The sequence below is a fragment of the Nicotiana tabacum genome, chromosome 15, assembly GCF_000715075.1.
Source record: "Nicotiana tabacum cultivar K326 chromosome 15, ASM71507v2, whole genome shotgun sequence".
NCBI classification, from domain to species: Eukaryota; Viridiplantae; Streptophyta; class Magnoliopsida; order Solanales; family Solanaceae; genus Nicotiana; species Nicotiana tabacum.
In genome coordinates, this window is record NC_134094.1 from 25,030,558 (window position 1) to 25,042,308 (window position 11,751).

At 37.3% G+C, this 11,751-nt stretch overlaps 1 protein-coding gene across 1 annotated transcript; it reads right to left on the reverse strand.

Moving 5' to 3' along the window:
* Positions 1-1,003: 1,003 nt before the first annotated feature.
* LOC107798581 (phototropic-responsive NPH3 family protein NPY1-like) lies at positions 1,004-7,880 on the reverse strand. The gene is made up of 4 exons (XM_016621590.2): positions 7,050-7,880; positions 4,693-4,762; positions 2,237-3,406; positions 1,004-1,678 (listed from the first exon to the last, which is right to left on the reverse strand). The coding sequence occupies exons 1-4, from the start codon at positions 7,109-7,111 to the stop codon at positions 1,142-1,144; spliced, it is 1,839 nt and encodes a 612-aa protein (XP_016477076.1). The 5' UTR covers positions 7,112-7,880; the 3' UTR covers positions 1,004-1,141.
* Positions 7,881-11,751: the final 3,871 nt, after the last annotated feature.

Genomic DNA, 11,751 nt, shown 5'->3' on the forward strand with positions numbered 1-11,751 from the left:
ATTAAAAAATCATTTGTGTCATTTTATAAAAATACTTAACAAGAAATCTTATTTCATCATCTAATACATATATATATATAAATAAAAAATTGAGGAGAATAGTTCTAGTAAGTCATGATCATAGACCAATTTGTCGGAAAGAGTTAAATATTCTTTTTTAGCTCTAAGTTTTTTTAATGAAACCCTTTTTTTTCGATTTAGGTTCACGGTTTTATTCCTAATAATCGACATAGAAAGAAAAGGATAATTTCACCTAATTCAAGGATAACTTGAAAATGGAACTAAATATAATAGTTTGATGCATATAATTCATATTTCAAGTGTAACAACTAAAATATATATTTGAAGACGGATAAGGACAAATTAAGTCACATAAATATCAAAACATAAACTAAATAAACATAGAAATCTTGAGATTGGGAGCTATAACAATAAAAAGACAATTTCAAAATAAGGAGAAACAAGTCCACAGCAACACTTAAAAAAGAATACAACAATTTGCATTTTCTCTAGTAAATGAGCTATATTATAGACTGAAGCTAGATAATTTTCCCTCAATAAAAACTAGATAATGCGTATAGTCAAGAAAAATTTAGTAAAGGTCGAAAATTTGAGGTTCTTCAAATCATCGATGGATGTAGTTGGATGAATGGGATCCTTAACTAATGATCGGGTTCAATCACAGTAAAAGGAGATACCCCTAATGGAGAACGCTTCCTCTTTAGTCGGTCGCAAGACGGAGCTAGAATTTCAAACTTCTAATTTTTTTTCTAAATTAACATTTGTACATAATTAATGAATGTTTAAAATTAAATACAAGGTTTGAACCAAAGCTATTAGATTCGGCCGAACCTGTAAGCGGCACTGTGGCTCCGCTCCTGTCAATCTGACAAGTGAATTCCGGATACCAGATGGTTATTATAAAAAATCTTCAAGAAATTAAAATTAATTAACATGATGAGTGAAACTAACTAAAAGATATCACAAGAGGAGAAAGCATATATGTTATGTAGCAAAGCTCTTCACTACTATTATGATGATTATAACACCTTAACGACTGCAACTAGAAGCTTACCACTTGTTTACACAAATTGGATTCTTACACACAAGATCTAAGACTACATGAATCTACAAGGATTTCTTATGAAATTGAGTACCTCCTGTTTCTTGAAGATGAACCACAAGACTTAATTTCTCCTTGAATAATCATTGAAGTTGGACTTTGAGAACTACCAGATGTCTCAGAGCTCCGGTTTTCGACGTTACCAGAGACCTTACCAACAACAAACAGCTTGTCAAATATCCTCCTTGATCTTGAAGGCAGCAATTGTGCACCACTACTTCTGTTTTTGCTACCCTTTTTTACCAACTTCATGTTCTTTTGAGGACTTTCATCTCTTACCTTCGATGGTTTCGATACATTGTGCTTTTCTGGCAATGTTTTCTGCCAATATTCTTCAGTCTTCCTAGTGGAATCTAAGGCATCGCTGTTTCTGTTGTTTAAGGCTTGAACTCCAGCAGCTGCTCTAATTTGCTCAAAGAAGAGGACTCGAACAACAGTCCGGAGAGGCAGCCGTTCATTTTGTGCTGCATGCATAGATGCATCCATTGTTAATTTCCTCACATCCATTAGGCCGCATAAATGCTTTTTCTCAGCTTTTGTCAAACTTGAGTGCTCCTGCGGTGAAGAGAAGCCATTAGTACATAATAAGCTTCAAAAATCGCGCATGTATACATTTTTCCTTGTATGTATACATTGGCAAAGGCCAATGCTTCCTTATATTAGATAGCTGTGTAGGTCCAATATGAGATTGGAACACAGTAATGTGAAGAAGTGTTGTTTCATAGGCAAAGTTAAGATTTGAAGCTTATTGGTTCAGGATTCTAGCCATTTTAAATTACTGAGTTCTAAATTAATAATTTGTATATAGTAAATGAATTTCTTAAATTAAATACAGAGTTGGTACAAAAGTTACTATGTTCGGCTGAACCCGTATTTTCGTCTCTAGCTTCGCCCCTGTGTTGTTTAGGTCTTTGTTGCTCGGATCCTCTAAATATGATGAAGGTTGTGTGTCGGATCCTACAAAGTTTTGGCATTTTGGTGGATCCGATATGGGTGTGCAACTTAATAGGAGGATCCGAGCAACGTAGGTTTAGGTTCAACCGAATGAGAGACTTCCGAAAACTTTGGACCACATTAAGGACTTGGAGAACTTATGGAAAATAAATAAATAACCTGCAGATAGATATCAATTGCCCCATATAATGCATCATGGATCGGTCTTGCTGAGTCTGGAACGGATTGCAACAGTTCAATGAAACTCGAGAGACTGACGTTTGGATCACGAGCAATTTCTGCAAGATAGCCATCAACTAATTTACCGACTTTCAACCATGATCCATGCCCCAAGACGAAATCATTGGTTTTCTTCGCAGAAATGTTCTTATCCCGACTGCTTCTTTCACGAGCCATGAATTGGTCAACTAGGCACTTCACTAGTTCAACATCGTAAACAGTAGTTTGAGTAGACCTTGATGGAATCAAAAGATCATTGACGGAAGCCTCGTCCAACTTTAAGCTGATACTTCTTATAAGATCTTCCCTTGATGAATCATCTGCTCCCACAAGAATAGCGACTTTCAATAACTTAAGCAAGAAGCTACACGAACAAGTAACGCCCTTGTCAGAAGGCAATAAGCAGATTATTGTTTCTAACAAGGACTTGTTCCTCCTACTGTGAACTTCAGATACCAAAGCTTCAATAGTATCAGGCAACCATCTCATTGCATAAGTTCTTAACGCCTCGCCAATAACACTACCATCCATTCTTCCCTTGGATTTAACCGCAATCATAACTCGCTTGTAAATATCTATCTCAAGTTCGCATATATCTTCAACCCACCAATCCTTTGGCACAGATTCAAGGTTTACAGGGAATTTTATCCCAACTTCTGTGATCTTATCTAAGACTGCCACTTTTCTGTTGTAAGTGTAGGACCATGCAATAGTCGACGGATCCATGGAAGTTTTGGATGCAATAGAATCTATACATCTCCCGACCACCTTCAGATCTTCAGACCACGGTAGAAGAGATTTGGTGGTTTGTAAAACAATGATCGAATCTTTCCAGCTGCGGAAAACACTGGAATTGAGGAATACCTCGATTTTGAAGATAAGGTTTCCTCGGTCAACATCTTCAGTCATCTCAAGGTACTCAGCCGCACAACGTGCAGCAACAACATTGTAAGGATTGAGAGTTACTGTCATTCCGTAGCAAAATTTGGCGCATATCTCAAAAGCTTTAGGTCCACCAGGAAAATCAACTAATTGGATTTCATCAGAATCCTCTTCATTTGCTTTTGAAACAAGCCTTTGCAGCCTGTTGCTCTTGGACAACAGAGGAAACTGACAAAGCAAAATCAGTGTAAACTGTAAACCAAATACAGACTCAGATGACAAAATCAGTATAAACTGTAAAGGTTTGGAGATAGCTTGTATTGTTATGTCAAGAACAACTTAGCAAACAAGTCTCCTAAATGGATGTGCGAGGAAAGATTTGGTAATCTCAAGGAGTTAATTTAGTCTAAAGGTCTTCCATAAACAATTGCAGTTCACAAAGAAACAAGATGAAACCGAAACACATGGCAAATTCATCAAACTAGAAATATTTTCTCTTCTACATAAATAATCTAGTTCTACATGTTCACTATCCGTAGCTCAAGATCACTGAGGAACAGCAGCAAACAAGTTCTGCTTGTTACCTTCTCTCAATTCAATTGAACATATTTGAAGAATAACAATCAAGTACCCTTTTTAGATGACATCACCATTGCTCCTACAGATTTTAGGCAAGTTAAGTCCTTTCCTCCTGTTTCATTCCCTTTAGGCTCTCCTAGAACATCGAATGTACTTCACTTTCAAGTTCAAGCACCAAGCTTCTTTGAACTTAAGGTGTAGCGCGGCTCGACCAATCGTACCATTATATTCAATTTAAGAACACAGCTCATCGTTAACATACTTACTCCTAAATTTTATGCAAGTTCGATCCTTCTCCCTCCGTTTCATTCCCATTAAGCTCTTCTGGACATCACACATTCCCTTATAAGTCTCTAAGCTCTGGGATGGGGAGAGAGCTGCTCAGCATGTGTGTCAAATGGTTTTACGAACTACAATCTTATTATAACACTTGATGGGCACATGTATTCCACTACAGACAGAAGCGGAGCCTGATTTTGAAGTTATTGGGTTCGGGATTCAGTACTTTAAAGTTACTAGGTTCTAAATTAAAAATTTGTACATATTTAATGAATTTCTTAAGATAATATAAAGTTTAGACCAAAGTTACTGGGTTCGGCCGAACCATTAAATACATAATAGCTCCGTCGCTGACTACCAACAGCAAGAACATAAAGAGGATAAGTATTCTCTCTCTCCAAATAGGCTAGTAGGATAAGCATGCGACAACTAAACTGATCAAAATGCTTTTTGCATATCTAGACTAAAGTACAGATGACAATGAAACTTGAATTCTAGAAGAACATAGACAGGATAAGCACTCTACAGACAAATTGAGTCCAAATGTTTTTTCCATACTAGATTATATTACAGACCGACTGGTGGACATGTTAAATACACAGTATAATTTAATGGATGTCGTATCAATATTCCATTGGCATGAAAGATCAAGTTACCTTGTGAAGATAAAACTTCACTTCACCAATAACGACGGTAACATCTGTTGCCAGCTCGGATGACACGTACCTACATCAGTTGATCAAAATTCATATACTACATAAGAATGTGATCAGAGTACAGCAAGTAACTGAAAGAAACAACACAATATTCTCCACAGATAAAGGGAGAACAAAAAAGAAGTGGATTATCAACATAAGTATGATGAAGGCGGCATTCAGTAAGAGCAGCAATTTTCAGTGAAGAGAAGTTAAGAATTTTAACTATGCTTTATTCAGCTTTAATTAATCATATCTCTTTTATCTGTTTTGTGGTTAAAATTTCTGTTACTTAAGTTATCTAAATGGGAGAAATTAACGAACAAAACAAGAATTTTCTGCCAGTAGTTAAGTGTGCACAGCAAAAAGGGTAACCCGGTGCACTAAGCTCCACGCAAAGTCCGAGGAAGGGGCGGACCACAAGAGTCTATTATACGCAGCTTTACCCTGCATTTTTGCAAGAGTTTATTTCCACGGCTCGAACCCGTAACCTCCAAGTCACATGGCGGCAACTTTACAAGTTACGCTAAGGCTCCCCTTCAGTTAAGTGCACAGAAAGTTAAGTTAAAATCTTTTTTTAAGAAAAAGAGATCAGAGATCCATGTGATAGACAGCTTTTCCTTAAACTTTATAAGTAATGTACAACTGAAGTTCCTTGAATATCAATAGAAAATATTTTCATAATCCTTTACAAAAACCAGAACAAAATGTATATTAATTAACTGCACCTCAATAATATAATTTTAGCTTTGTGTTAACTTAAAAAGTTTATTGTAAAACATAATCACGGAATCACATGTTTAACTTTTGTGCAATGACAGTATATAATCTTTTTACAACATCAAATTAAGGCGACTTGACTTATAACAACACGTAAGCATCTCTGGTAATCCTAATTAATAAATAAGTAACAAAAAAGACCAACTAAATAACTCGTTATAACGGGCTAAAATGCACTAATAGAGTAAAACTCATTTGCACCATCAATGTATATAACCTAAATCTTTTTCCATTTTGGTTCCGTCATTTTATAACAGACTATAGTCCAGGTATTGTATGTCAAATAGTAGGTAGATTAAATATAATTTTAAAAAATGTAAACAAAATTTAGATGAATTCAAATAATTGGAGATTATTGACCCCACCAAGTCCATTACTATATATGAGTAGTAAATATTGGACCACCTAATAATCAAGCGCAGAAAGTAGATTTAAGACCACTTTTTGAATGTGCTCATACAAACCACCATCAAAATTCTTAAAAAGGTAATAATAAACTCTTAAATAGCCAAATGAAAGGGGCACCAATATAAAAAAATAAAATAAATAAACAAACAAAAATTGTCTGCTTTCAAGGTTAGAAACAGCATTAGAAGTATTAAGTTAGATTCTTGTACCCACAACTTCTAAAATATTTATTAGAAAAAAGAAATCCAGTATTTTTAATAGCTGTCTCTATTTTTTTGCAAAGCAATCTCCAAAACTGGTCTGTAACATGTGCAAGAAGTGGAAAACACACTGCATAAGATATGGTGCTCAGTTCCAAATAACAGATGAAAGATAAAGCCAGATAATAATAGTACTAATTTTTTCTATAAAAAATTAAAATAAGCAAATTCCACCAAAGAAAAAAAAGAGTACGGAAATCAAAAGGGGTTACCTTGCTGTCATGCATAATATTGTAAGTTTTTACCAATTTAACTTACAAAAAATTACTGTATAAGTCATAAATATATAATTTTAACTTTTGTAACAGATAATCTTTCTCATCTTCCGGGTTACTAATCAGACTTTTATGGATAGTTAAATGCATTTAGTTTATTTGAAGAGTGTGTAAAAATTTCTTTTGCGCCGCTGGGTCGTTTGGTTGGAAAACAAGGTATTTCAGGATTAGTTATTGCGAGATAGTTATCTCACCCTCCTATATAGGGATAAAATAACACTTAAACTAATCCCGAGATTAGTATACAGCAATATTATCCCAAACAAACGTATGGTATACTCATCTCAAATTTAACCTCAAGATTAATTATCCTTATTCATCCGAGCCCTTAGTATATAGAAGTTACACTAGAGAGAAAAAGTACATAGAGAGAGAGGAAAAATACATAGAGAGAGAGACGCAAAAAAGAGGGATAAAAAAGTGAGTAAAGCCCTGCAATTGTATGGAGAAGAAGAATAGGATATACAACAAGAAATTATCAAGAACAGAAGAAACCGAAGCAACAAAAACCAGTGGATATCAGTAGAAGGGAAGAGAAATTCTAAGTACATTTGCAAAATAAAACAAGAATGTAATAAACCATACATATATTTACCTTACACCTTTCCCTTGATCTTGAAATGTATCAGGTTTTGATCCCAACTTCATGAACTTCATATTCTTTCTCCTCAACAAATAAAACTAAAAATCTCTGCTAAAAGACTCCAACTTTAGACACAACTAACTAATCCAAGAAATTCTAAAAGGTTTCATTTTTATGAGTTTATAGAAGAAGAATATTTGCAGAGAAGAAGCATATTCTAAACTCCAAAACAAGCAGAAAAAAACAAACTGATCACTAACAGAGCATCATCTTGATTTTGTTCCCACAACTACCTCGACCCTTGAGCCAAAACAATAAACACAATTTCAATTCCCATAATAATCACATTCATGATTTTGATACTCTACCATTTTATGCAAAAAAAAAAGACTAAAAATTAAACCAACCCCACATGCAGAGAAAATTGGTTGAGTCTTAAATTTGTAGCCGCCTTTGAATTAACTTCCCCTATGATAGCCTCTTAGTTACTCACCGAGTAACTCTACAACCATAGACACAAATCTCAAAGATTTCTGCAGCTTTTTCTCTCTGTGTATAGATGATATATACTTGGTGGGTTGGGGGTGGGGGGAGGTAGAGTGTGTGTGTGTGTGTACTGAATACACTGATGAAGTTGTCGTCCAATCTTTGAAATGTCTGCAGGAAAAAAGAGATAATATGAGAGAGAAAAGTGACAGAAGAGAGAAAGTAAAAGTGTCTCTGTTTGTAGATTAGTAGTAGTAGGGGACTCTGTTGACAGAAACCAGCCTGGTTGGGGAGAGGAGAGGGGAGAATGGTGTGGTAATCCTTTCTTTCCTTCTTTTTTTTTTCTTTTTGTTTACAAGGAGACCTTTGTACACTTTAGTCGCATAATTCTTATATTATTTCTTATTGACGGTGTGATAATATATGGTATTAATTTTAGAATTATTATTTTATTATTTTATCCTTTATGGTATTATTATTTCATCCTTTTACAGATAAAGTATAAATTATCCCGATTCTATTTGTAACCCTGGGATAATTCCGAGATTTGGTAACCAACAATTGATAGAGTGACACTTATTAAAAAAAAGAAACACTTATTAAAAAAAAGAAATATATAGTGATACTAAATTTTTATCTCAGGATTATTTTTGATTATTCATCATACCATTGGTTACTGATAGAGTTATGCATGTATTAGTAATATAGGAATTAGTTATGCAAGATTTTAATTAGAAGAATTAACCCAAGTAGCAGCTTATCCAACCATTTAAACTAAAAATAGCCACTGGAGGTATAATATATGCATATTCTATGTATTATATATCTATAATTATGTATATGGTTAGAAAAAGTAAACAGTAAATATGGATGGCTATATGTGTAAAGATCCCTTTTAATTATGCAGGGATTAGTAAATATGGTTGGCTATATATGGAGGGTAAAACCCTTGAAAAGCTGAAGGATGCCACTTTATCTAAGAGCATAGTCGGCCTCGCTCTTAGGATAAGTTTTCTGATTCTTTTTCATTTTTGTATGTCGAGTTCAAAATTTCGTTCTTACTCTTCGTTTTCTGTTTCTCTTTATTTCAAACTGTGATTTTGGAGATCGAGAGCGCCCGACGAGAGAAGAGGCGTAAGGTTATTTTTCAGAAGATGGAGCAGAAATATTGTGAATAACATAACAAGCACCGCGAGATCTACAAACGGTTCGATGAGAGCGGCAATTTTCAGGCTCTCCCAGATGAACTGAAGGAGAATGACGACGAGTTGGTAAGAGTCATCAGAAAATGCAGCATTCTCGAGGGGGCTTCAAGGGAAAAAGAAGAAGAGCTTAAGGTGAGCAATGGGGTCGAGGCCCAATGTGTCGATCTTCAAGCCCAAGTGGTCTCATTGCGCGCCGAGCTCGAGGAGTGTCAACTCAAAGCGGACGCTCTGAGTGGCGAGGTCGCTGAGAAGGCAGCGAATTTAGAGAAGGTGTAATTGGCCCTATTAGAGGCTACGAGGAAAGCGGAGGCTTTAGAGATCGTGATCCGCATTCTTCGTTCTGAGCGGGAGAGTTCTCTGAAGACAGCCAGGCTCAGAGATGAGCGGCTTGATGAACGGATAGGGGAGCTGGAAAAAGAGGCTTCAGACCTTTGTGATCGAGTTGCTTCTCTTGAGGCCGAGAAGGCACAATTATTGGCTCGGCCATCTTCTTCCCGTACTTCTGCTTTTCCCGATGTTCCGCGGTATTTGTACGAGGAATGAATTCACGCCGAGGCCCAGCTGGATATATTTAAAGATCTGATTGGGGGGAACTATTTCAGAAGATGACTTCGAGGATGCTCGTGTTAAGGCATGTAGAGCTCGGGTTGCTTGTGGTTATGATCCTGCTACACCGGAGGCCGGTGACGCTGAGGAGGATGCGGGCGTGGATCAAATTGAACAGGACACCTGGTATGAGGATGAGTATCCCCCTGGCGATGGTGATGGCGAAGAGGCAGATAGAGATGTCCTAGGCGATCAAGCTTATGGCGTTGCTGGGCCAGGCGGCGATTAGTTGTTTTTCATTTCCTTCTTTTTTTTTAGCCGCAGACTTGTGTATTTTTTGTGGGCCTGTTTTCGAGCCTTTGTAAAAAATATTCTAAGTATGAAATGCTAGTTCTGTTACTCGTACCTGATTCTTTTTCTTTCGTTCGGGTTTGTATGTTTTTTTGATTTTGTTGCTTGGTTGCCTTAGTCATAATAACTTTGTTCAAGTAGGTTGAACGAGGTTGAAACAAAACCTAGGTTTGATTGTGGCCGAGGGCCAGTAGGTGTTGGTTTGAACGAGGTCAAACACATCACATGTTTATTTATGGTAGATTAGGTGTTGATTCAAACGGGGTCGAATATAACCTATATTTAGTTATGGCCGAGGGACAAATAGGTGTTGATTCGAATGAGGTCAAATATAGCCTATAGGCGTTAATTCGAACGAGGTCGAATGTAACCTGCGCTTAGTTATGGCCGAGGGCCTATATAAGCATTAATTCGAACAAGATCGAATATAACATGCACTTAGTTATGGCCGAGGGCCGATATAGGCAATAATTCGAACGAGGTCGAATATAACCTGCACTTAGTTATAGCTGAGGGCCGATATAGGTGTTAATTCAAACGAGGTCGAATGTAACCTATGCTTAGGGAGAACAGAAATAAACTTCATGTATTTGTGCTTTGTTCATATACTTGGGAGAGATTTACATATTTTTCGGGCTCTGGATGGCATTTCAGTCCCAGTCCTAATCTATCTAGTCCCTTCATTGGTCGAATTGGAAAAGTATTGAGAGGTCGAGCAATGAACTAGTTGTTCAGTGCCTTCGTCTGTGTGCACTTCAATCCTGAAGTATCCCCGTCATCACCTCGTTAAAAACCTCCTTGAGAAAACCTATTTGGGACAAAACTCGAGTGAGGGAAAAAGAGTATGACTTTGGGGATACCATCCTTTAAAAGTTGAAGTACTTGAGGTGTGTAATATTCCAATTGTTTGGTAGTCGCTTTCCTTCCATTGTTTCTAGTGTGAATGACCCTTTGTTTACTGTTGCCGTGATTTTGTAGGGGTCGTCCCAGTTTGTTCCTAGTTTGCCTTCCCACGGGTCTTTGCTTGTTTGTGTTTTAGTTTTAAGCACGTAGTCCCCGACTTTGAGTGGACTGATTTTTGCTTTTTTGTTATAATAGTGTTCTGCTTGTTGCTTTTGGGCGATCATTCTCACGTAGGCCATATTTCTTCGTTACTCGACTTTGTCAAGTTCCTGCATTCTATTGTCATCGTTCTGGGTATGCTTTCGAGGGAGTATCTTAGGCTGGGCTCCCCAACCTTGACCGGTATTACTGCATCAGCCCCATAGACTAACGAGTATGGCATTTCTCTTGTGCTCGTCTTTGGCGTCGTTCGGTACGCCTAGAGTACTTATGGTAATATTTTCGTCCACAGTCCCTTGGCGTCTTCGAGTTTCTTCTTCATGATGTTCAGTATTGAATTGTTGGAGGATTCCGCTTGCCCGTTGCCCGCGGGGTGGTAAGGCGTTGAGGGTATTCTTTTGATGTTCCATTTTTCAAAAAAGTTAGCGACATTCTTTCCTGCAAATTGGGGTCCGTTGTCGCAGCTGATTTCTTTGGGGAGACCGAAACGACATATGATGTTTTTCCATATGAAGGTGATCACTTCATGTTTGCGTATTTGGGCGAATACTCCTACTTCCACCCATTTAGAGAAATAGTAAGTTAAAATGAAGAGAAATCGTATGTTACCTGGTCCTGCCATGAGGAGGCCCACGATGTCCATTCCCCATTTGATGAACGACCAAAGGGAAGTTACTGAATGTAGGTGTTAGCCTGCTTGGTGGATCATTGGGGCGCATTTTTGGAATTGCTCGTATTTTTTAACGAAATCTACGGCCTCCTTTTTCATGGTGGGCCAGTAATACCCTGCCCGTATGAGGCACTGACTAAAGCTCGATTGCCGGAGTGACATCAACAGTGGCCTTCGTGTACTTCTTCAAGGACGCGTCGCGTCTGATTTGGGCCTAAGCATTTCGCCAGAGGGCCGCCATATGTCTTTTTGTACAGGTCTTTATAAATGATGATGTATCTAGCTGCTTGCATTCGCAGCTTCTTGGCCTTTTTTTTATCGTTGGGGAGTACGTCGTCCTGCAAATATGTAATAATATGATTGCACCAGTCCCAAGTCAGGTTTATGGTTCTTA

Coding starts and splice junctions, on each gene's coding strand:
- LOC107798581 (XM_016621590.2), bottom strand. CDS start 7,111: ATGAAGTTCATGAAGTTGGGATCAAAACCTGATACATTTCAAGATCAA. Junction 4,763..7,049: donor GATCAAGGGAAAGGTGTAAG/GTAAATATATGT, acceptor CAACTGATGTAG/GTACGTGTCATCCGAGCTGG. Junction 1,679..2,236: donor CAATTGATATCTATCTGCAG/GTTATTTATTTA, acceptor TCTTCACCGCAG/GAGCACTCAAGTTTGACAAA.